General features: G+C 34.7%; 2 protein-coding genes across 5 annotated transcripts; both read left to right on the top strand.

The window, feature by feature from the left end:
* Positions 1–1,473: 1,473 nt before the first annotated feature.
* Positions 1,474–17,865, top strand: LOC108216505 (formin-like protein 13). 3 transcript variants are annotated; one of them, XR_010291486.1, is made up of 18 exons: positions 1,477–1,739; positions 1,899–2,599; positions 3,079–3,300; positions 3,398–4,959; positions 5,055–5,187; positions 7,981–8,052; positions 9,232–9,330; positions 9,507–9,548; positions 9,640–9,720; positions 9,786–9,836; positions 9,927–10,008; positions 10,488–10,582; positions 14,615–14,686; positions 14,768–14,884; positions 15,751–15,819; positions 15,926–15,992; positions 16,549–16,948; positions 17,568–17,865. XR_010291486.1 is itself a non-coding variant. In XM_017389278.2 (17 exons), exons 1-17 carry the CDS (start codon positions 1,667–1,669, stop codon positions 16,710–16,712), a joined length of 3,702 nt encoding a protein of 1,233 aa, XP_017244767.2. In that variant the 5' UTR covers positions 1,477–1,666; the 3' UTR covers positions 16,713–17,175. The 3 variants fall into 3 exon arrangements, 2 of the variants coding, with proteins under 2 accessions (XP_017244769.2, XP_017244767.2); XM_017389278.2 differs by lacking the exon at positions 17,568–17,865 and having other exon boundaries at positions 16,549–17,175; XM_017389280.2 differs by lacking the exons at positions 15,926–15,992; positions 17,568–17,865 and having other exon boundaries at positions 1,474–1,739; positions 16,549–16,715.
* Positions 17,866–19,560: 1,695 nt separating this feature from the next.
* Positions 19,561–24,385, top strand: LOC108219342 (reticulon-like protein B21). 2 transcript variants are annotated; one of them, XM_017392745.2, is made up of 9 exons: positions 19,561–21,178; positions 21,317–21,376; positions 21,486–21,588; positions 21,731–21,805; positions 21,892–22,042; positions 22,204–22,273; positions 22,860–22,925; positions 23,678–23,800; positions 23,902–24,385. In XM_017392745.2, the coding sequence occupies exons 1-9, from the start codon at positions 19,831–19,833 to the stop codon at positions 24,132–24,134; spliced, it is 2,229 nt and encodes a 742-aa protein (XP_017248234.1). In that variant the 5' UTR covers positions 19,561–19,830; the 3' UTR covers positions 24,135–24,385. The 2 variants fall into 2 exon arrangements, with proteins under 2 accessions (XP_017248234.1, XP_063947914.1); XM_064091844.1 differs by lacking the exon at positions 21,731–21,805 and having other exon boundaries at positions 19,692–21,178.
* The last annotated feature ends 1,398 nt before the right edge of the window (positions 24,386–25,783 follow it).

The following is a 25,783-nucleotide window of genomic DNA, read 5'->3' as shown; positions in this document are numbered from 1 at the left end:
AATTGAGAACAAAACTCACCCAAAAAAAGATTTTATCAAACAAAGATACAATCTTGAAAGATAGAAATTCTTACCTGGGGAGGAGTATTATTGAAAAACAAGAGCAAAACAAAGAAAATAATTGATTCGGGGCTTTCCACCGGTGAAAACCGATGGAATCCCCTCACGACGGCTAGGTAAAAGGAAGAAGCTTGAGAGGATTTTTTTTTTTTTTTTTTTTTTTTAGGGTTTGGAGAGATGCCAGTGATGTACAATATTAGTTTTCGACTTAAAATATGGATTGGTACCAATATACTTGAAAATTTGCCAGTCAATCATGATATCAGTTCAAAAATTGTTGTTCAATTGATAATTTATGTACCAATTAACATATGTTGGAACTAGGAAGTGTATCAGACTTCATATCCCGACAATTTTGATATTATTCAGAATTCAATTACATACATTTTATAATTTATGAATACACATTACCTTTTCAAATATGACAATGATAAAAATTATGATGATGAATATAATAAAGCTGAAAGAGTGCAGAGTTAGAAAATTGATGATGAATATAATAAAGCTGAAAGAGTGCAGAGTTAGAAATAAAAAAACGAAGGTTGAAAATGCGAGTCACATTTCCTATCTAACAACTCAGTTTAACTTTTAATTTTGAGGTGTGCTAATGTTTATTAGTTAAATTTGGATGAAAGGATACAAACTGAATAAAATTACAAAATACAAATGTTTGAGAATTTATTTTTATATTTCATAAATATAAACTATGTGATAGCATCATTGGCCTTGTAAACTAAATCAAACCAAACATACCCACCTGCTTAGAGCAGTGTGTAGGGAGGATAAAATGTACGCAGACCATATCCCTACTTTAAAGAATAGAGAGACTGTTTTCGTGAATACCCCCGACTCAGACAATATATTATGTGAAATCAATATGTAAATACTAAATAGTACATTGTCCATGATTCCTAACACAGTACGCATGGGACTCACCTTTATCACGAATACATCTAGCAATGAATGATCTGAGTCTTTTCTTCAAAACAGAACGACATAGTAATATTCAATACATATCACAATTTTTTTTATAAAGCTTATGCGAAGAAAATTGACATTACTAGTATTTATAATTTTAACCAACATCCAAATTTTGACTATCTTTGTCAAACTCAAATAAATTTCACATCATTTGATATCACATTCATGTAATATATTTTATTTATAATAACATAAAACAATAATAATATGCTATAATCGATCAATATAATCATAATATCGAAATAGAATTTTGGCATCTATAAATTTCATATAATCAATATTCTATTATTTGACCGGACCATTATTATACACAACCTAGTTAGAGATGCTTACTATAAAAAAAAATTCCGAAGAAAAAATGTCGATATACACACAATAGAAGAATACGAAGAAGCTGTATATATCGGTATAGCTGATCCGAGCTGCCTAAAAAAATAAATTAAATCATCTTCAACAAAAAAAATCCAGTGATCTTGTCCTGCTATCTCATTGTCGCCATCTATCTCCACTATCCATCATTAATCAATCAAATTACAACATTGTAAATTACATTTGCATCACATTGATCTCAGCCTTAACGAGGAGTACTAATCAGGGTCTCGTAACCTGGATGTGAGGACTCGTAATGTCTTTTTTATGTAAATTATTTTACAAGAAGCCTCCTGATGGACTTCTCGAAATTTCTGAGCGAGTTTACGGTATTTTATTTTAACTCCCTCGCAAAATAATTATCTGCTTGTTATATAGTAAGTGGATTGTGAGGAATGTGAAATTATTTTTGATTAATTGTAAGTGTAACCCTAGTAATGCTTTAAGTGTTTTCGATTTTGTATTGTGAATATTGTTTGCATGTGCAGTGTTTGATTGTTGTTTTGCGAGTGATACTTGGGAAGCACAAGAATATAAGGATTATGTTGGAGGTGTTATTACTCAGCTCGCGGATCATTACCCCGAAGCCTCGATTTTGGTGTTTAACTTCCACGAGGAAGGGGCACCGAGCCAAATTGCTAATGCGTTGGCTGAGTATGACCTTACCATAATGGACTACCCTAGGCATTACGAAAGTTGTCCGGTGCTCCAAATGGAGGTGATTCACCGGTTCTTACAATCGAGTGAGAATTGGCTATCACAGGGTCAGCAGAATGTACTATTGATGCACTGTGAATGGGGCGGTTGGCCTGTTTTGGCTTTTATGTTGGCTGCACTCTTGATTTACACCAAGCAATATTATGGGGAGCAGAAGACTCTAGACATGGTATACAAGCAGGCTCCTCACGAGCTTTTGCATTCTATCTCATCGACGAATCCTATGCCTTCTCAGATAAGGTATTTGCAATATGTATCGAGGAGAAATGTTGTTCCAGAATGGCCCCCACCAGACAGGGCACTTGCATTGGATTGCATAATTATAAGAATGATTCCTGACTTTGACGGGAAAGGAGGTTGCCGACCAATATTCCGGATATATGCTCAAGAGCCCTTTAAGGTTTCTGATCAAAACCCTAAACTTCTTTTTTCAACACCAAGGCAGGGCAAGGCTCTTCGGCACTACAAGCAGGTAAACTAGGTGATTTTTTCCTTGGATCATCATTACTATCTATGTGAATGTTTATTATTCTTGCAAGACATATATCTTTTTCATAAAAGTGATTCGTTGCTAGATAATCTTCGTTGTTTTGTATGGACCTCCTGTATTTCATTTTTACATATAAATGAAGAAATTCATATATAGTTCACTTGTTATTTAGAGAACATTTAGTTGAATGTAAACAGCCAACATAACTCATCAACTTTGAACCCACAATTATTAGGTTACAATAAAACAATTATTAATAAAGATCCATCTCTTAGTCAGCAAAAATAGATGAGAATGAGCTGTCTATTTGGATTCTTCAGCAAAACTTTATAAAATTTAATGGTTTACTTAAAAGATGGTCAGCGCTAAGATCTGGTATACATATAAGATTACACTGGGTTCAATGCTTATAAATTCATGGTTTGTTATTATGATAACGTTTGCAACATCTATTGTTGCAGGCAGAATGTGATGTGGCTAAAATTGATATCAATTGCCACATTCAAGGTGATGTTGTGCTTGAGTGCATGAACTTACACGATGACATGGAACAAGAACAGATGATTTTACGTGTCATGTTTAATACAGCTTTTATTAGGTCAAATATCATAATGCTCGACTGGAATGATATTGACATGCTGTGGGATGCAAAGGATCAATTTGCAAGGGACTTTAGAGCAGAGGTAAATTATTGACACACTTGGATTTCTCTTTTGAACTGTTGTTTCCCTACGAGTATTCTCTATACATATACTGTTTGAATTCAAAATTTGGATGAAGGTTATTTTCTCAGAGATGGATGCTGCTGCGTCTAGAGTTCCTATAGATTTGTCTTGTTTTGAAGAAAAGGATGGTCTCCCAATGGAGGCATTTGCAAAAGTCCAAGAGATCTTCAATAATGTAGACTGGTTATCACCAAAGAATGATGCTGCATTGGATATGATCCAGCAGATAACTGGGTCAACAATTAACGCCCGGGAGAAGCTAGATGCTGGCCCTGATAAAACTGCAGATCCTAGCAGCCTTTTGCTAAAGCTGGCTGAAAAGCATCAAGATGAACAACAGAGTCCTAAACCACTGGACAATAAGAACCAATCCGAGACCTCTCATGGGACGGCTCAAGTTCAAAATACAAGTGAAAATATGGCCAAGCCAAAATCCACTGAGTTCAAATCTGAAGGAACTTCCCCTTCACAACATTCACAACCCTCCTCCAGAGTAGCTTCTACAGAGTCTTCTCCCTCTCTACATGCACCTTCTTCGCCAGAAAAATCTCAACATCGATCAACCTCGGAAGATATAGGTCCTTCATCTACAGAACTGCCTGATGCTAACAAATATGAAAGATCTGAGAATGCTCCATCGGCTGTTTCCAAATCCAGGCAGCCTCCCAAGGAGGAGTTTGCTTCTAAAACTAAATCTCCTCCCCCTCCTGCTGTTGACATTGGTCACTCTCCAGATTCTCCTCCTTCCACAACACCACATGTACCTCAAACTACTCCTTTAAAAGATGGCTCACCTGGAAGTGTAAAATCTGCACATCCTCACCCGCAACACACAGATGCTGCTTTTCAATCTTCTAAGGATACCAAAGATACTAAAAATGATCAACCTCAAGCTCCCACCTCACCCGCAATTCCTTCAGACACACATGCTTCACCTGTAGTTCCTGGGAAGGACCAGGACATTAAAAATGAACCTTCTTCCCCTCCAGATCCTGCTTCAGCGAAGGATCAAAACGTCAAATTTGGTGGGGCTCCACCGCCATCTTCTCCTTCTACTTCCCCATCGAAGGAAGATTCACCTCCGAAGGGCAAACCTCCTCCACCTCCGGCTCCCAATTTATCATCCCATGCTCCTCCTGCACCTCCTTCTGCAGTAGCTCCTCTCCAGCCCCCACCTGCAGGAGCTGAATGTCAACAAGGTCCTCCTCCCCCCCCTCCACCCGGAGCTTCAAATCAACAGGGTCCTCCCCCGCCCCCTCCACCAGGAGCTGAAAATCAACAGGGTCCTCCCCCGCCCCCTCCACCAGGAGCTGCAAATCAACAGGGCCCTCCTCCGCCCCCTCCACCAGGAGCTGCAAATCAACAGGGCCCTCCTCCGCCCCCTCCACCAGGAGCTGCAAATCAACAGGGCCCTCCTCCGCCCCCTCCACCAGGAGCTGGAAATCCTCAAGCCCCTATTCCACCCCCTTCTGGACCCCCATGCATGGGAAGGGGAGGATTATTATCACGAACAATGAATCGGACCAATAAATTGAAGCCGTTGCATTGGCTAAAGCTTACTAGAGCTGTACAAGGAAGTCTGTGGGATGAGACACAAAGATCTGCTGATGCTTCCAAGTACGTGCGGATTTTGTTAGTAATAAATGTGTTTCTGGTATATGTTCTAGCTGCAATATAACATGAACATGCAATCTGCCAAATATTTTTATTAGGGCACCGGATATTGATATCCCAGAACTAGAGTCTCTGTTCTCAGCAGCTGTTCCCAAATCAGGTAAAGGGGGTCCAGGGAGTAAAACGAATTCACGTACCCCAGCAGTGAACAAGCCTGAAAAAGTGCAGCTGGTAATCTATTCCAACATTTTTATATCTTTACATGACTGTTTTTTTTTTTGTGTGTTGTAGGTTGTGGAAATCAGTGACTGCTGATACTTAAATTAGGTACTCTCAGTTTAGGTTTTACTATAGACCCTGATCGATATTTCAGAGAGTAATTTATTAAGTAAACTCTGTAGTCCTTATGCCATGCTGGTCATTCACGATTGTGGCAAAATAACATAAGTATAAGTATATGTATAATATGTAATTAGTATTAATAATTTAATGTATTTTATTAATTAAAATTTTAAATAACATATTCAAAAATTATAAAGTGACTAAGTATATGTCATATATATATATATATATATATATATATATATATATATATGTAAATAATACTCTCTCTGTCTCATTTTAGTTGTCAATTGATAACCTTTCAACCACACTAAGAAACTTTATATGTTCACCCCAGTTAAGGGCACAATTACTGTCATCCAAGGTCTTGGGTTCAGTTCTCGCTCACTCGAGGATTTATTAGAAAGGATTTACTGGAAAAGAAATTTTAATGTTATATCTTTCTTCCATGCCGATCCATAGAAAGTGCATCAGTTTAATATGTATATGAAGTGGAGTCAACATTGGAAATGACAAATAAGAAAGGATAAAGGTGGAAAATTGCTAATAAATTTATATAAATATATAAAGATGGACAAGTAACATGAGACAAAGCAATTTTTCAAAATCAACTGCTCCTGTTTTTAATTGTCATTTAGTATATGCACAAGTGTGAAGGAAGTGAATCCTTTGAAGGGGTATTCAGAGTGAATAGATTAGTGAAAACATCAAATGAACATAGTAAGTCGTAAACCCTAAAACATGACATAATAGAAACCAGAACAGAGGGAAGACTGTTTGCTTTTCACTCTTAATTATAAAAAAGATGTGCAAATAATATCCGAAATATGAATAAATAAAAGATAAATGAAAAGGGGAGGAAAAGAGAATTAGTGGATTGTCATTATTAGGTAGAGAACAATGTGATTAAGGTGGGAGATTGATAGGGGGGACACTGATTTAGGAAGGGAGAAAAACTGTTATTTAGTAGCATTGTACAAATAAGCAAGCATTTAATATTTTCTAATTTTACATGATGTACAAAGTTTTTGTGAAATTAAATACAAAGTTGTTATGTATCCAATCGCTTAACTATAAGAAGCTAAATGTTTTGCTATGTGTTCTTTTCGATCACCAAAACCATCCAGGGATCAGTTTCAGGTCAGTTTGACCTTTGTTTTTGTTATAATTAAACACACTCAAGCACCAATTGTCATTGACAAGATTTGAACTCGCAACTCTGGTAACAAGATTCAAACCCTCAAAGCAGAGCGAGGAGATACCATCCGACAAGGAGGTCATGACCTAAACACAGGGAATACATTTTTAACAGTGTGCTCTGGGAAAAAAAATTCTCAATCTTGCTACTATATTACTACTGCTGACATTTTTTACTTAGTCTATTACTGCACTAATAAATTAAAAGTAAAGAGTCAGGCCCTAAACTATTTACTTGAAGGTTTGATAGATAGGGGCCATATAAAGAAATTATACATTTAGCAATTAATAAACTACATATAATTTTATAATAATAATATTATTAGACCCCGTCTTGGGGGAGTCGATGGCCCCTGTTGGACTCAATATACCTAGACCTGTCGTGTCATGTACTTTCGTGTCGTGTACTTTCACATGTCGTGTACTTGAAGGTGAAACCCATATCTGACCCGTTTCGGACTCGTGTACGTAATCTCAAACCCAAACCCGTTTTTAAACGTGTCGTGTACTTTTCGTGTACATTTAATATAAATATGATAATAAATTTTAATTAAAATATATTTAAAAAACACATTTTTTTTATGTATTATATAATGAAATATATATATATATATATATTAAATCTGTATATTTGTATACAGTTTTGTACAAATTTGTACATGTATATATATATTATATATATATATATAAATATGTATATTTTTACATGAACATATACTTATTTTTAAAGAAATATTATTTATATAGTGTACATTCGTGTACTTCCGTGTATATAAAATAAAAACCCGAACCCGACACTAAATTCAACGTGTACTTTCGTGTTCGTGTACCGAATATTGAAAACCAAACCCGAACTTTCCGTGTCGTGTTTTCCTGTCGTGTACCAAATTGCCAGGTCTAAATATACCCCCTTCCCTTAATGTATTAAGAAGGGAAAGGAAATCTTATGAGATGGGTGTATAATTATGTAAGTTTAGTTTTCTTTGTTGAAACTATTCACTGAAAGTGCTGATACAGTTGTATAATAATTTATAATGTTAAAAAAGATATAAAGTTGTGTGAACATTTTTTGAAACATTAATCAAAAAAGACCAGGTTAAAGAGGGAGAGGGAGATTTAGTAGTGGGGATATGTATTTTGGTAATAAATTAGTATACAGACGTTGAGACTAAAGAGTTGAGCAGGATGTTGTCATGGAGATGTCTTTCTAAATAACATCACATTTGTCCAACCTTATACTAAATCACTGTAAAACTTTGGCCGGGTCAAATATAATTTCTTTCTGTTAATTTTAATAAACTGAACCTCGTGTGGGTGGCTTAAGTAAAATGTAATGATACTCCTCTCTTAGGTGTGCTTGTTCAAAACCAATATTTGAACCGGTAACGTCAATAATGTGTTATTGCTACTAGAGCTTTGTTTCTTTGTTACTCCAGATCCTTTCCTTATTAAAGCACTGTTCAGTATATTCTTTCTTTTGTCCAGATCGACCACAAGCGGGCCTATAATTGTGAGATAATGCTCTCAAAAGTGAAGATACCTTTGAATGAATTGATGGTAAGTTGCCTACTCATTTTCCCTGTCTGAAAGTACTCGTGTTTGCTCGACAAGAATCAATATTTACTTTAAAATTTGTAAGGGTTTTACTATGGTTGTGATTAGTCAGCAAGATACAGAAATGTACTTACGTTTTACTTTTTGTAGGTGGGTCACATAAATAAGTCGTACTGATGCTACTATATGTGCTTTAACGCTCTTCTGCATATATAGTTGTCATTTAGTTTTATTATATGAGTCAAATGGAGTAGACTCTATCTTGTGACTATGATCCGGTAAGTTTTATGTTATCTTTTTAAATATTAATGGGGTGATATATATAGTTATTTGAGTGTTTTAAATGAGTCCCCAGGGAGATTAGGTAGTTAGGGGGGAGATTTTTTGACGACATAAAACCCCATCGCAATATTTATGTGCATATATGAGCAAAATAGCGAATTCCCATTGTGAAATTTCTGCCATATGAAGAACCCTGACTGTGTTTTAGGCCCTAATTTTAAATGTACAGTAGAAACTCTTTAAATTAATACTCGGTAAATTAATAGACTCTCTAAAATAATAAATTTGTCTGGTCCTGACTTGGGCCAGTGTAAAAAATTGAAAAACGCGATAAAATAATAAGATAATATTTTTTTCGGGAGATCCCTTTATAATTTTCGGTACCAAGAAAATCATAAATTAATAATTCACGGAAACTGAAAAGTCATTATTGATTTCTTATACACTTGAACACAGTAGTTACTAATTTAGGTTGTCATTATTGATTTCCAATAAATATGAACACGGCAATTAATAATTTACATTGAATCCCAAGGTTCACTGTAAGCTAATTCTAAGAGGCATAAACTAATTTGTCTTTTTGTTTGGTATGTACGGTGTAATCCGTTAAAACTCTTTAAATTAATAATTATTAATTTATCGGTAAATTAATAACTCTTTAAATTAATAAATTTCTCCGGTCCCGACATTATTAATTTATAGAGTTTTTACTGTAAGTGTCATTCCTTGCTGATTGTAAAGAAGTTGAAGTACAACTCAAGAGTAGGGACATGTATCTGTCTCTCGTCGTTGTTTTGCATACAACCTCTGTGTCTAAATGATGTATATATGCTTGTTTTTATAGCTAATAGGGGTACTTATGATCTGTCATCAACCTGTTTGTGATGTTTAATCTTTCAGAATTCGGTCCTAGCCTTGGAAGATTCAGCAATAGACGCTGATCAGTTAGATAACCTCATTAAATTTTGTCCCACGAAAGAGGAGATGGAATTGCTTAAGGTAATTAGATCTGATTCCTGAATTTGTAATTGTATTTTATTGTTACTAATGCAACTTTGAGCAATAAAAGCAGTCATTTGAATATATGTCAAATTATAGCATTTACAAAAGTAAAAAATGTTTCATACTTGTACAGAATCTGAAGCTAGTTATATACTGATGGTTTTTTTGTACAGAACTACAAAGCCGAAAAGGATAAGTTGGGAAAATGCGAACAGGTTTGCGGTTTTGACTTTACTGATACCATTTTAGGGATCTATATCTGTGACTTTTGATTTAACACTGGTTCTTTGTGAATAACCATGACAGTTCTTCCTTGAACTAATGAAAGTACCACGGGCAGAATCCAAGCTCAGAGTTTTCTCTTTCAAGTTGCAGTTTGGATCCCAGGTTAGAGAACTGCCTTGTATGTATTTTGTTTTGGGCTAATTTGATGCATGACGGTTTTGTATCAGGTTTCCGACCTTCGGAACAGCTTGGATGTTGTAAATTCAACTGCAGAACAGGCAAGTATATGAATCTCTTTGCTTAATCAGCGGTAAAAACAGTTAAACGGAAAATCGGATAATTAATATTTTATAATGGTATACTATCAGATCAGGAGTTCTAGCAAGTTGAAAAAGATTATGCAGACAATTCTATCACTAGGAAATGCTTTGAACCAGGGAACTGCAAGGGGTAAGTTACAAAAAACAATACGCTTCTCCATTGTGGTGTTTTGCATGCTAAGTAACTTGTCAGAAGAGTTGCAGCACCAATAGAATGTATTCGCATGGTTAGATTATTAACCAGGGTCATAACAGTCGGTGTATCCACTCACATATGTGCGTCAGTCCATCAGTCGTTAGTTTGTAAGTTGAAGCAGGCAGAACAAGTTTAAAAGAAATTCTGTCTGAACTTGTTATCAGCCAGCAATTTTCTGGACTTCTCAGTGATCATTATCTGAAAAAAGTATATATAGGGATGCCAAGTAGAAAGAATGAATGACATATGGTCTATTGGTATCACCCTCGCTCTCTTTACGTGATGTCGAGGGTTTAAATCTTGTCAAAGATAAGGTGGGTGCGTGAGTGTGTGTAATTATTTTTTTTAAAAAAAATCTCTGTGCCGCTCTTTACTGCTTCTTGGCTGATTGTTCTACAATGCTTTTATTATAGGTTCTGCTGTTGGGTTCAAGCTGGAAACCCTACCTAAGTTGGCTGAAACACGTGCTCGCAACAACAAGATGACTCTTATGCATTATCTATGCAAGGTGCAGTACTGCTTTAATCCCTAATTTTAAGGCCAGGGTCTATGATTTTTTATGCTTGGCCTGTAACCAGGAATCTGTATGGCTATCTTGCATGATTATTTGGGTACGAAAATACAATTATAAAATAGACTGGAAACACTGACAAGTCTCTTTAACCTTTATACATGACAGCTATCAACTTGAAAGAATTTTTAAAGAGCTCGCCCAATTTGCGGACATATTATTCGAAGGGAAAACAATAGCCAAGGAACTTGCATTCAGTTATATAGTAAAGTGATTTCCTCATACAATAGAAAATAGATCGTCTTGCGTAATAAACACAATAACAGTAGGTAAAAGTTTCGAAATTGTACCGTCTTTATTGAACCTATAAAACAACTGAAAAAAGGAAATGTGTGACCAGGGAAAATCTTGTACCCAGGTGTCGCGCAGACTATCAAATTCTAAAGTTAAAGATTTCTCTAGAAACATGTAAAGATAGAGCCATCCCATAGCAACTTTACCTTTCATGTTAATATCATATTACATGGGAAAAGTGAAAGAATAATGTCTTTTCTAGTACAAGATGCCCATCAAATCTACGTTACCCGAACTCTTCATTTTGCCTCGAGTACACGTGTCGGACACTCGACACTCGGACATGGGTATGGACACTCCGACACTTATATTAGGCCAAAAACATGTAAAATTTTCAAAATATTGCTGAGTCCAGTTTGGACACTTTCAGCCGAGTCGGGTAACATAGCATCAAATCATATAGGGTGAGGATCAAATCATAACTCTGTTTCAAATTGGTAATTGTAGATCCTATATTTTTTCTCTGAAAAAGATATTGTCTTCAGCATAACACATTTTCTCTATGTTAATATAACCAACTTAAGATGGAGAATTTTGAAGGTAACTTAAGTGTGATAATATAACCAACACAAGAGCTCCTGTATTTATAACTATAACAGAGAGCTAGTTTACAGCCCCCATATCCCTAATTTACAACCTATATATCCTTGATCTCAACTTATCAAATCCCTTGATCTCAGCAGTATATCTTATCCTCCAAAATCTCCTAATTACAATCACATAATCATTTTTATTCACATCTGATATCCGAGATTTATAGCAGTGGTAATATTGTTTATACTCCCCCTCAAACTAATGGTGGGTTAACCATTAGTTTGCTTATGAAAAAATCGTGTCGTCTCCTTGTTTTAGATTGTGTGAAGAAATTAGCAAGTTGTTCTTTAGAGGAAACACGAGGTAGGCTGATATCACCGGTTTCAAATTTTTCCTAAACAAGATGCCAATCAACTTCAATATGTTTTGTTCGTTCATGGAATGAAGCTGAATATTAAAGTCTTTTAACAATCGTCAAAGCCAAACGACTTTACTTAAATTAGATGACATTGCTCGATATTCAGCTTCCTTCGATGATTTGGATATAGTGGATTGTTTATTTAATTTCCAAGAAATAAGGGAACTTCCGAACACAATAATGGGTAGTAGAGCGGCGTGTGTCTGGGCAGCCTGCATAGTTAGCATCTGAAAAAGCGTGGAAGTCTAAGGAGCTGGTATATGAAAAGAATAAACCACAGGTCGGAGTTGAACGAAGATAGCGTATAATGTGATGAACTGTTGTTAACTGCAGTCTCCGAGGATCAGAAACAAATTGACTTACAAGATGAACTGCATGGGCAATATCTGACGTGTCACAGTGAGGTAGACCAAACTACCAACAAGGTTTCGATACATGGTTGTATCAGAGATTGGAGACCCGTCTGTTTTACTGTATGTTACATTTGAGCTAGCTCAAGTGGAGTATCCACAACTTTATCACCAGTGAGACATGCCATTTCAATTATATCACGAGTATATTTTTGTTGACTAACAAAATAGCCATCAGCTTGTCGAGAGACTTCTAGGCCCAGAAAGTAAGATGCAAAACCAAGATCTTTCATCTGAAAAGAGTTTGAAGGATATTCTTAAATTTCTGGATACCTTGTCGATCGTTACCTGTGATTAAAATATCGTCAACATAGATGAGTGCGAAGGTGGTTCTGTTTGATGTAAAAGATATAAATAAAGAGTGACCATTGCGACTCTGACGATATCTAGCTTTATGTAAAACCCCTTTCAATTTGAAAAACCTGGCTCGAGGGGATTGTTTCAATCCATATATTGTCTTTTTTAATTTACACACCATGTTCAGTGGAACTGGGTATTCAAGAGGTGGACACGTGTAAATAGTTTTCAGAAAGATCACCATTTAAGAAAGCATTTTTGACTTCCATTTGGTAGATATCCCAATTGCAAACTGCATATATAGCTATCAAGGTACACAAAGTGGTCACTTTGGCAACCGGATGCTGTGAATCCATTATACTAAAGAGAAGCAGATGGAACTGCTAAGAAAATTCAGAGGAGAAGCAGACAAAACTGCTGAAAAGAAACTGTGTTTTTATATGTTCACTGGCTCTGATACCATGTTAATATAACCAACTTAAGAATAGAGAATTTTGAAGGTAACTTGTGTGTGATGTTACACAAGAGCTCCTGTATTTATAACTACAATAGAGAGCTAATTTACGGCCTACATATCCCTTGATTTACAACCTATTTATGTGATTGTAGGTTGTAAATCAGGGATATGTATTAATAACTACAACATAGAGCTAATTTACAGCCTACATATCCTTGATTTACAACCTAATCATTGAGTATGTGATTGTAAATAGGTTGTAAATCAGTGATATCCCTGATTCATAGTAGTGATAATATTATTTATACTCTACTTTTCTTATAGAAATTGTTCTTGAAAAAATAATTAAGCTGAAAGTATATTTGATATTAGAAATCAATGTTATATTGTACGTTTTTGTACAAGACCATGAATTATTACTAAGGTTGCAAGTATAACCTGATTCTAGGTGGAACCAACCCTATTTTTATATGTTAGTTGGGAATTGGGATGTATAGTTTGATTACATTCTAATAGAAATTTGTGGATGACTTACATTTCTGCCCACTCAGTGTCATTTCAATCATTGGGATTTTATGTTTCACAATATCAATATATATATGACTTTTAAATAGAAATTTCATTTCTCTAATAGAAATTGTTGGGCAGAATGTAGTTCATATGTTTTTGTTTTTTTCTGAGAGTTATTTATATTTGTCTCCATATTGATGCTCCATACTTTTGGTCAGGTTAAATTAACAAGAATATAGACTAGTTGGTCTTATCAGACAAATTTATTTAACTAAAATCTTGAGCGTATAGAATATGATAAGTTTATAATATAGTCCCCTGCTCGTTTAAGTTTGTTAAAATAAAAAAAAATTAGAACCTTTAAAGATAGAACTTAGAGAGTATTATACTAAGATCCATATCAGAAAAAAAAAAAGGATCCTGCATAAGGAATTCAAATGTTTGATTAGAACATGGATTTCAGGAATGGGATCCCATCAAATACATACTACTTATAAATATTTTTTCTTACTTATTTATTGATTTTTGTAATATTACTTTCTATTTCTTAATGTATATAATATATTAATCTACAAGCTCATGCTTCGCACCGGCCCATGTGATGCTTGTATATATAAATTTATTTTTTTGGTACTATATATGTAATTAATAAAAGACAAATACAAATATAAAAGTTTAATTTTTATAGTAAGAAAAAAAGAGGGCTTATTATCAGGGTTTTCTTGTTAAGTAGAAGTGTAGCACCCATGAAATAGATGATCAAGAGTAAGTAAATATGGTACAAACACTGTGGGAATTTTAAGTAATGCTGGAGCAAAATGGTTCCTACTTAATAATTTGGCATGGAGATTATAATAGTTTGTGTGAGCTTACAAGAGGATTCAGGACAACGCATTATTCCAGTATAACAGTTTCTGTTGGTTATTTTAGTAACTTAGATATTGAATCAGGCTAGAAGCAATTTAAAGGTTTAAGAATATATTTCATTTTATCTTCTCTTGGCCATCTCTTAATCTCTTCTCAACTATATTCTTCTTGATCACTTTCAGGTGCTTGATGAAAAACTGCCAGAAGTTCTTGATTTTTCAAAAGATCTTGGCAGCTTGGAATCTTCATCAAAGGTTTGAATTTATGAGCAACTTGTGAAACAAAGTTATTGGTAACATTGACGTCTGTTGATTCAACATCTTTTTCCCCTACAGATACAAGTAAAAGCTTTGGCTGAGGAAATGCAAGCTATCAACAAAGGTTTGGAGAAGGTAGTCCAGGAATTGTCCTTGTCTGAAAACGATGGACCTGTGTCGGAAAAATTTCATAAGGTAATTTATGCACACTATCTGCAAGTTGCAACCAGCCTAGTTACCTCCTCCATTATGGTCTTAATCTTATTGCTTTCCAGTTTCCGCTATAAGAATAAGTAAATAAAAGGGCAAAAACTAATCTCCACCATATTTGTCAGGAGGATCCATGCTAGGCAACTCAATATTAGTCTTAGTCAGTGTTGGATATCTTCGCATTAATGGTTCACAAATCACAATAGAATTGAAAAGCAATATTGGTAAATATAGTATAAAGAAAAATAATCACCTCCACCATCCCTTTTCATTGAAGGCCCTCCTCTATCTTGTTTCCCGATAAAAGCAAATGAATAGACAAATGGAAGAAAGTAATGAAAATGTATGAGAAAGACAATGAACAGGAGTTGTGATCGTCACGGTTTCCACTAGGGGATGCATCCATTACTGAGTCTCCTTTTTACTCTGAACTATTAGTTTCTTATAAGAACAAAGTATACTCTTGGTGTGTGATCCATATGTATACTACACAGCTACACTGCAGTAACAAGACACTATATAAATCGTCTTCAGCACATGGCCGCTCGGGCTTTTTTGTTAATTATACGATTTTAGTACTTAGTGGACCTTACCAAAATGTTCGTTGGTACACAGGGGTTAACATATATTATGAAAAATCCAGGAGTTGTTTTTTGATTTTGCTTTGTCCTTGAAAACCAAATCAAACTCAAACTTCTCATGTTTAAGACTAATAGATCAGCTTGATAGTCAAAACTTTATTTAAACTCAAAGTTGGTTTTAGTTAGTGTCATATGTGATGTTCTTGCTACATTTTCTTGTTAATTTCTTAACCTTGTTGGTTCTCAAATTTATGTGTCTATGCTACTCAGGTTTCAAGGGAGTTCCTTTGTATTGCTGAAGGCGAACTTAGGTCTTTAGCTTCACTGTATTCTGTGGTGGTATGGCTCTAACTTTTGATGAAATTTAGCTTGACGTTAGCCTTTTTTGTCTTTCATACTTTGTTCTTTTTTGATCCGACTATCTTTAACACTGATATATTTAAAGGGAAGAAACATAGATGAGTCAATTCTTTACTTTGGAGAAGATGCAGGTCGTTGTACATTTGAGCAAGGTATTTTATGCTACATGAGTGATTAGAGTGTTGTGTGAGGTCAATGATTTTATTGGTGTTATATATGTTTAAGGTGCTTTACTTATGTCATTCCAAAATTTAATAAAACCGTCGATGACTAAGATAAAAACAGGAGTTGGATGGGATGTTCCCTACTGTGTTGCTGTTTGAGAATAACAGTAGTACTGTTCTAGAATTAGTTAGATGGTTGGGTTTGCACTGATTTTATTCTATATTATGCTAACAATCTTTCCCTAAAACCATATTATTGTTTTGCATCAATTTGAATAAAGCTCTACACATCATACGTTAAACCTCCAGACCTCTATTATGATGCTTTTATAAAATGACTACCTTTATAAGTAAAACTATGATTTGTATTTCTGCATATGATAACAGCACCATAAAGTTGTTAATTCATCAGAGTTGGTTTCAAAATTTATCATCTTTCACATTGCATTTTACAGAAGAACACTAGAATAGTCTGCTTTATCGTTGTTCATTTACATATTCTCCAAAGCTCTAATTTTTAATTTACTAATGACCGTTGCTGTAGTTGTCTCAACTCTACTTGACTTTGTGAGGATGTTTAATAAAGCTCATGAGGAAAACTGTAAGCAACAGGAGTTGGACAAGAAAAAGGCAGAAAAGGAAGCAGCAAGTGAACAGAAAGAGAAGAATGATTCACATAAGGGTTCTGAAGTCAGTATTGTCAAATAAATTTTGTCGCAAGTCAGTTTAAGACAATCACTTTCTGGGATAAGCACTTTAGATCTATTGCACGGTGAGAAAAATCATCTGCCTGTTGCTAAAAGCAGGACCCTGGATGGAGTTCAGCAAAGCAGAGAGGGTTCTGATGGCGAATGAAGAAAATAGTGTATCACTCTTAGAAAATTGAAGCAGACTTGTTGCTCAAGATGATGTGGCAAAATCTGCTCGGAGTTTTGTGAAAAAAGGTGAGCAACCTTTTGCTACCTGATGTTCCATGTGCCTTTAATGTTCAGTTTTTTGGAATTTTGAACTTACGGTTTCCAATGTGAAAACTAGTTAATGTGATCTATCATCTTTAGTATATGTGAGGACTTTTCTCATTGCCTTCAAGAAGGCAAGTGTTTTACTGTAAAGGATATAGTGACTCAAATAATTTTCGTTTACTTTATCTAGTTACTATATTTTTTCTTCATGTTATCTCGAGTAATATCTTTACTACTAGATACTCTAGTATAACAGTAAACATGAGTTTCCTTTGCTTTTAATAGAATGAGAAATTTCTTGATGAAGTTTTGTTGCGTGTGGTATCTTTTCCGCTATCTAAAATCAACCTAGCTCTTTGTATTATCCAATAAACTCTGAAAACAGTTGGACCATTCTTGTGATCTGATTGAAAGTGTATATGACTATGGATATGGGTACCTTCTATATTCATAGTGTGTCTTATTAGTCATTGCTTATCATTTCTATACCCATTTTCCCACGTTTTAATATCTGATGTTGTCATTATTACTTGAAAACTTGAGCAGCAGACTGAATTGTGCTTGAAATATGCAATCTTTATATTGCTTTTCTCTTTGGTAGTTCGGACTGGAAAGTTATGTGTAGTTCAATACCTGTGATGGTCAACTGTCTAACTGCTTGGTCACTGGTCAGAACCATTTGGAAACAAGCTCATTATGTAAAAAGCCGGTGCTCATTTGGAAATTGTGCATTGTTAGAAGTTAGAACCTCCTCTTCTTTGTACTGCATCTTTTAAAGGGAAGAAGTAAATAAACAATAATCAAACCTCAGAAGTGTCCGGCATCCATTAGAAATTCATTTTTTCCATATTAATTACTTCATCTTAGTTTAGATGATCTTTTTGCTCATTTCACACATTAAGGAGTTTTAACTTTTAAGTGACAGTGTCATTTTCCATCTCATGCACATATTTATTACATTGACTGTTTATAGTATTAGAGAGATAATACATTGCAAATGACAAATGAGAAGGGGTATTTTTGAGAGAATGTTGATAAATATGAAGAGAGACTTAACTAATTCAGGATAAAAAATTTCTCAAAAGGGTCATCTAAATTGAGATAGAGGGAGTACTTTTTACTTGTGTAATGCTGCCTGTTTGCTGACCACCTAGTTGCATACAGTTCAAAGTTGTGTTGAATTCAGAATTGATATATCATCTATGTTCACTATTGGGGATAAAAAATTTCTCAAAAGGGTCATCTAAATTGAGATGGAGGGAGTACTTTATACTTGTGTAATGCTGCCTGTTTGCTGACCACCTAGGATAAAATTTTTCTCAAAAGGATCTTTTAAATTGAGATGGAGGGAGTACTTTTTACTTGTGTAATGCTGCCTGTTTGCTAACCATTCAGTTGCATACAGTTCAAAGTTGTGCTGATAATTGATATATCAAATTATCATCTATGTTCACTATCTGTCAGATTGCGACAGGGTGAATTTTGTAACTGATACTTATGCTGTTTCTGTTGTTCCTAGCTTGCAGAAGGAGATTTATTATGTCATGTAGTCATGTGAATGTAACAAAACATCCCCTGTGCTTCGTCACAGCATCTTCAACGGACTCTTATCTTAAAAAGGATGTGAAAAATTAGAGCTCCATTGAGCGGCTCCTAGTAACTCTTAAAAAATCTAAGAGTTTCTGTCTCTCCTTTTTTTAAAGAGTATCTGGTGCTCTTTAACTTATTATCATTGAAAATAATATTTACTCTTCAATTTCTGTTCACTTTCTCTTCCATTATCTTTCCAACATTTCCTTTAAAATAATAATAATAATAATAAAATATGAATAATAATATAAATAATATTGAATCATTCCCGAAAATGATTTGATCTACGAGTCGGTCGTGTCCAAGCCTCAAATGGACCCATAATTATCAACTGCTAATATTATGAACGTTAGTTACATGAATAAAAGAGAAAAAGAAAAGAGTTGGAAGAAAATGACAGTGGCGAGACTAATGTCTTGAGCATGTGAAGTTAACGACTTTTAGACGTCTCGATTACAGGAGTCTCCGGTGAATGTAATCTTCACCTTCTATTTTTTTAATCTTATTCTCTAATCCACATACCCAATCGTCATCATTATCTTCACATCTATATGCAACCAGATTTACTTTCTTCTGTTAAACCCACTCATTATATCCATAATCCACCTTTATTTTTTAATTAAGCATTTCACAGCATCCATTTATACTGCACAACGAAAAAAGAAAAATAAGCTAGCAGCTAAAAAAATATTATATATATTTCAGATTCACGACAGATGATTACTACTTAAAAAAATATTAAAATTCTAATATACCGGTCAATTGATTATCAAGAATGTTTTAATAGATATATTATTTTTAGATTGTTAAATGAATATCCAAGAATTAAAATTAAATATCATTTTTAACATGTTCAATATTTTTTAATCACCGGACAAAAATTTATATTAAAATTTTATTATAACCTGATCCTCATATATTCATCTAAATGTCGAAGAATAACACAATCTAAATGTTGAAGAATAACGCACTACTTAAAACGTCTCTTAAAAATATATAAATATCAACTGTAGGAACAGTTCTGATCAGTGATCCCAGTCCCACCACCTCTGGTGCTTCTTTATACATCATCATAACCATACCAACCGCCATTTCTTAAGCTCCAAGCCTGTCCTCCTCCTCCATTACTAACCACTGACTACCCATGAGTCATAATGGTTGATCAAACAGCTATTTTTGATTTTACTTTTTCTTGCCAATTTTGATTCAGGGAACAGAAAGTGGTCAAATCAAGAAGTGTTGTTGTGTTTCCAAGCTCTGTTTGGGAGAGCAAAATGAAGTTTAATAAAGTCAATGAGGTTGTCAAAGTTTTCAATGGTGATCATGAGACTGAGAGTCCTGTAAAGGGTATTTGTGGTGCTGATCAGAGTAATGATGGTGCCACTCAAGTGCAAAAAAGGGTGAGACCCAAACAGAGTCTTGATGCAACTAGTGGGAAGAGAAAGACTTGGGGAGCTGAGACTGTTCAGATTACAAAGGGAGGCTCTGGATTGAGGTATAGTATGGAGGAACAATGTAAGGAATTGAGTGTTTCTGTTGAGAATTCTGTGGGAATGTCTGAATTGAGCGAAAAAAATGATGAAAAACAGACTAAGAGAAGCCCGGTGAAGGTTTCGAGGCAAAAATCTGAAGTGAGTAAAAATGTGGAGGTGAAGTGTAAGGAATTGAGTGATTCTGTTGATGGAAGTAAGATTCAGATTGCGAGGAAAAGGTCTGAATGGAGCAAGAATTTGGATGAACAGACTAAAGAATTGAGTGTGTCTGCTGATGGGATTAAGAATAGTCCTTCTAAGATAAGGAGGACAAGGTCTGAGTTGATTAGGGAGCTTAGTGTTTCTGTTGATGGAATGGAGAAAAGTCCTGTTCGGAGTATGAGGACACGAGCTATGGCACAGAAAGAGTCCAAGGGACTTGGTGGTGAAATTGATAGGAGTTCGGTTCAGTTGAGAAAGGTGAAGTCTGCGTCGAGTAAGGGGTCCAGTGTGGCGAATGAGAGTAATGCTGCACTGAGGAAGACGAGATCGGAGGCTAGTAAGGATTCGAATGTGCCTGGCAATAGCAGTGAGGGGGTTTCATCTGAATTGGTCAAATTTGAATCACTTTCTGACAAAGTTGTTGGTGATTCTGGGAGGATGTCAACTGAATCAGGGGACTCGCTATGTAAGTCCATTGAGCTTGTTGATGAGTCAGAAAAGGTGCTTGAGGAATCTGTTGGGGGTATCAAGGAGAGCTCAGTTGGTATTGCTATGTGTAGTTCTGATGTAAATTCTGAAGAGCTTATTGAGTGTGAAGAAAAAACGATCACAAGCAATCTGGTTAATGTCAGTCTGATCAAACCTCCTCCTAAGCTAGAGGTGACTGATGATGAAGATGATTGGGAGGAAGAATTAGAATTAGAGGAAGAGTTTGATGAGGAAATCGAGACTGAAACAATAAAGAAAAGCTTGGATGTGATAGAAATTGGCATTCCAGAAGAGAAGGCTAAGAAGATTGTGATTGAAGAAAAGAAAATTCAAGAAAGTAATTTACGATCATCTCCCACTTCAATGACAGTCAAGAAGCAGACTCCTCCTGTTGCGATTCATCCCAGAATTGTCTCAAAATCCACAAAAACTACAGCAAGTAAGTTTTCATTTTGGCTTTGCTAATTCTTTTGTTAGTTTTTACACTAATCAGACCATTCTGCCAAGAGTCAAGATGTCAATGTCATAGATTTTGTTCTGTATCATTCTTGATTGTTTTTTTCCTGCTGCCATTTAGTTCCAGTTGCAGATGAATATTATTCAGTGCCCAAAAGACACAGCAAACTGCAGAGCTTAGGTGGGCTTTTTCTTTTCACTGATAAAGCCAATTATTCTTCTTTAATAAAGCCCTTGAAATTCGAGCACAGATTAGTTTATGCTCTTTGCTCTGGATGTTATTTTTTCAGTTGATTTGGTCATGTGGAGAGATGCATCAAAATCAGCATTCATCTTTGGACTGGGAACTTTTGTCATAATGTCATCTTCTTACACCACAGATCTCAATATAAGGTCAGATTATTAATATCTAAAGCATTTACTGATCCATATGCTTATTGCCTTGAACATGCGGAAAATTTATTCCCTTTTAACTGGTATTCTGTTCCGAGGCAGAACTAATGAGTTAATCTTCTTTGTTTATTGCATTTTACAGTGTAATATCTGTAGTTTCCTACGTGGGTCTTATTTATCTTGCTATAACTTTCCTCGTCAGATCAATAATACAGCGGTAAGTTATAAGAACCAGTAATTTCTTCAGTCCTATTACAATGATATGCTTGAATTACAGCAGTAATTATTTTTATTCAATAATAGTGGAGTTACAGAAGAGGATGAAACAGACCAAGAATATGTCTTTGGGGTAGAGGAAGCAATTTGGTTGCTAAAAATGATTCTTCCATATGTAAATGAGTTTCTGTTGAAAGCAAGAGCTCTGTTTTCTGGTGATCCTGCAACCACAATGAAGGTAAATTCTTTGCTTTTAGCCTTTTACTTTATAGCTTCTTCCTTAATCTAGGTGATGTCCTTATATGCTTGATATGTGTACATTTATTTACATATTTTTTATAATTATCTTTTCCCAATTTGTGATTTTTGGCATAAATTGACAAATTGTGTGGCTGGCAGTTGGCAGTGCTGCTCTTTGTTTTAGCAAGGTGTGGAAGCTCCATTACTATTTGGAAGATGGCCAAATTAGGTGAATTTTACCTTAACATGTACTCTTTACCTTTCATTGTACATTAACCCTTGTCGAGTCTCAGAAGCGAGGCGTGTGTACACAGAGAAAAAGGCCTTCAGAATTAATTATACTAACTTTGAATCAAGCCCTCCTTGAATAGAGTTGCATATAAACAAAATGATTAAACACCCTTCTAATTTTCTAAAGAAGATGCAAGTGTGCTTAAGTTTATTGTCCTTTTGCTTTATATCTTTAGTGAAGAAGAATATCTTTGCTTTTGAGATATGAAGATAATGTGGGGATTCAACCTATGTGTCCTAAACTGAAATGTCAATTTGTTACGACTAATGGACCCGTGTATGTGTCTTGTCTTACAATACTATGCAAAAAGCACCATGGAACATAAATCTTTCATCTCAACAATTGATGTATTCGGAATCTATAAGGTAATTTTATAACGAAGAAAACATAACTCGTGAAGAACTCTCTAGTGAAATACGACTAATGCTACGGTCTGTATCAAAAAACCCGAAAATGCAAGTATTTTCAGGTGAACAAGTATTTCTGGTTTTCTCCTTTTGCTGAACATTCTCCAAAATTGCAGGGTTTTTCGGAGCTTTCACCGTACCAAAAATCTGCTCTTCTTACTCTTCTCAGTTAACTGCATTTGGTAAGAAACATCCTTTTTAACTTTGAATGCATGCACATGCAATGTTTATCTGCTGCAGTTATGTACTCTCCTTTTTTTACTGTTATGATACTTGTACTTTACTGTTATGCCAGTACACGCAGTCCAATAATGGCACACTTGAATTGGGTATTTATTTGTAAGTGTTAGATTCAATAAGCATTTAGCAGAGTGTGTGAAGAATGTGAGGAGTAGCTAGAAACTGGATCCAAACGTACACTGAAGTTAAGATCACTGCACCAGTGGTCCTATGAGTGGACCTGAGTTTTGGACACTTATGCTTGTGTGTGTGTCTGGCTGTCTATTGTGGACTGTGATGAAACACATAACTAACGGCTCTGTGATATAGAAGCTTCTCAATGTTCTCATTATCTCATCTGCTGTATAAAAGCAGGGGTCCACTATTTTGTATGAACTTGCTTTGATTGACTTGTTTGGAGCAAATGAGTTTTGTTTTCTGAAAGTATCCAATGAGGGACTTTAAAATAAGATAACAAACTAAACTTAAATCGGTATCAAACTGGTCACTTAAATTAGCAACATGTACATTTCGTTAGTCAACATCAAAATTTTATGACGGGAAGAGCTGATATGTTAAAATTATATGATGTGACATTTATGTGACGGAGTAACGTCTCTATTTAGCCAAATCATCAATTTATGATCCAAATATATGATCAATTTAGTGCCTTTTCCGGTTATTTTTAATGATCTTTAACGCTAAAAAATTGCAGGTACATTTTGGATTCGACGTATACGAGACGCATGGGAATCATGTTCCCAGAAGAAGGCAGTAGGGTTCTTCCTTTTCACTCTCATCTGGAACCTTTCCTCCGTCGTTGCTCGGATATGGGCAGGTGATAATAATCATCATTACGCCACAAAACATCTTTAATAATTAAAACTAAGTGGCTAATTAAAAGTACTAATGCATGATTAAACAATGTTAAACGTGCAGTGTTCATGGTGTTTGTGGCTTTTAAATACTACCAGCAATCTTTAAGTGACGGGGAGGATTGGATCAAGGATGATGCAGAAGAAGAAATTAGTGGAAAATCATCATCGTCATTAGTGTTAGTTGAAGAAAAAAAGAATAAAAGTTGCAAGCAAATCATTGGTGGACGCATGAGAAGACAAGGGCCTGGGCCTACTATACTGGAAACTAAGAAACCAAAGAAGCCCATATCATAATTTAATAATCGGATGGATATACAAACAAGTATATATTATAAAAATTATTATGATAGCACACTGGTGGATTGGACCACTTGCAAAGTTGCAATGGTGCAAATTTGCTCCCACATGCATTTTATATTACTGCCTTAAACTTTAATAAGTAGGAAGCTCTGTATATGTTCCAAGGTTGTGGCTACTTTTACTTAATTGTAGTTTATTGGGTTTTTTTTAATAAAATAATTGAGCGTGTTTGTTGGTTTCAAGAAGTAACGATGTTAACATATTTTTTCTACTTTGTAATATTGATTGGTTACGAAAATATGGAGTTTGAATGAGTTACAAGCGAGCTGAAAAGTAAGTTTACTGGACATGCTTTTAGAGCATCATCCATCCGGGATGGCTGTTAAAAAAATTCGAAAAATCCGTAATCCGTCTGAGAAATTCGCATTCGTATATGAAAAAAAGCGGATATTATCTATATCTAAAATAAATCAGATATTATCCGTATTCGAATCTGCGATATTTGAATCCGAAATTACATACATATATGATATTTAAATTATACAATATTTAATTATATATATAATTGAAATTTGATTTTATTAGCTTGTAGAGTGTGTATATGCATTAAATAATACATTTACACAAATTTTATATAATTATACAAATACTTTATACACATATAAAAAGGATCATGTTCAGGAGAGAAGCATAAAACCCTTACCTTATTTCTAGTATTAGGTAGCAGAACTTAAGTATTAGATAGGGTTACACATCAAAGAAATCCGACATCCGCCCGAAACATCTGCATCGTATTTGAGAAAAAACGGATATTATCCGTATTCGAAGTAAAGCGGATATTATCCATACTTGAGTCCTACAATTATGGATACAAATGTAGGCATATCCGTATCCGTATCCGAATTATCCGTTTGACCGCCTTATACCATCTTCGATAGGCTTATAAATTTTTTCTAATTATAATATGATATATGACATTTAAGAGCATTTTAAATGCATTTTCAAATAAGTTTTTAACTTAAAATTTAAAGATATAAAAAAATAGTGCTCTAATGGATTTTTAATGTTTTTTAAAAATTCAAGAGCTCCTCTCTTTTCTCTCTTTTAAAGAGTATCGGCTACTCTTGGCTATTATTATTGAATATAATATTCATTTTACCTCCAATCTTCCCTTTGTTTTAGTTAACGTTTTCCTCTCATAAAGAGTAGTATTGAAATTCTCACGTTTTTCAATATATTAACGAAGTAACATTCTATATTATTGTTTAAAAAATGATTTAGGAGTATCGTCGCATATGCTCTTATTAATATGGTTTTGCCTGAATTCTGTATCTATATATTCAGACATATTTGTATTTAATTTTATGTATTTTCGTGAATATAGTAATATCTGCAAGGACTTGATAAATATGATGCATAAAGTACTTTAAAAAAAAAATATGATGCATAAAAGCATATATGGTCATGAAAGCAAACAACAATATTGACTTATGGGCCTTATTATTCAACCTACTAAAATGATTTTATGGGCCTTATTATTCAACCTACGCATTTAGGCCCTTTGAATTGGGCTTTTTTGTTAAGTAAGAACAGAAAAACGAAGATGTTGAGATAATCACTTCACTAATTCAACCAGTCACAGA

Source organism: Daucus carota, chromosome 4 (assembly GCF_001625215.2).
Source record: "Daucus carota subsp. sativus chromosome 4, DH1 v3.0, whole genome shotgun sequence".
NCBI classification, from domain to species: Eukaryota; Viridiplantae; Streptophyta; class Magnoliopsida; order Apiales; family Apiaceae; genus Daucus; species Daucus carota.
This window is presented reverse-complemented; position numbering and strand designations above follow the sequence as displayed.

What these genes read in the sequence shown, in the direction of transcription:
- LOC108216505 (XM_017389278.2), top strand. Translation starts at nt 1,667, where the DNA reads ATGTCTTTTTTATGTAAATTATTTTACAAGAAGCCTCCTGATGGACTT. An exon ending in CTTCACTGTATTCTGTGGTG is followed by an intron (nt 15,820 to 15,925) that starts GTATGGCTCTAA and finishes ATATATTTAAAG; the next exon opens with GGAAGAAACATAGATGAGTC. An exon ending in TCGTTGTACATTTGAGCAAG is followed by an intron (nt 15,993 to 16,548) that starts GTATTTTATGCT and finishes CCGTTGCTGTAG; the next exon opens with TTGTCTCAACTCTACTTGAC.
- LOC108219342 (XM_017392745.2), top strand. Translation starts at nt 19,831, where the DNA reads ATGAAGTTTAATAAAGTCAATGAGGTTGTCAAAGTTTTCAATGGTGAT. An exon ending in ATCCACAAAAACTACAGCAA is followed by an intron (nt 21,179 to 21,316) that starts GTAAGTTTTCAT and finishes GCTGCCATTTAG; the next exon opens with TTCCAGTTGCAGATGAATAT. An exon ending in ATCCTGCAACCACAATGAAG is followed by an intron (nt 22,043 to 22,203) that starts GTAAATTCTTTG and finishes TGTGGCTGGCAG; the next exon opens with TTGGCAGTGCTGCTCTTTGT.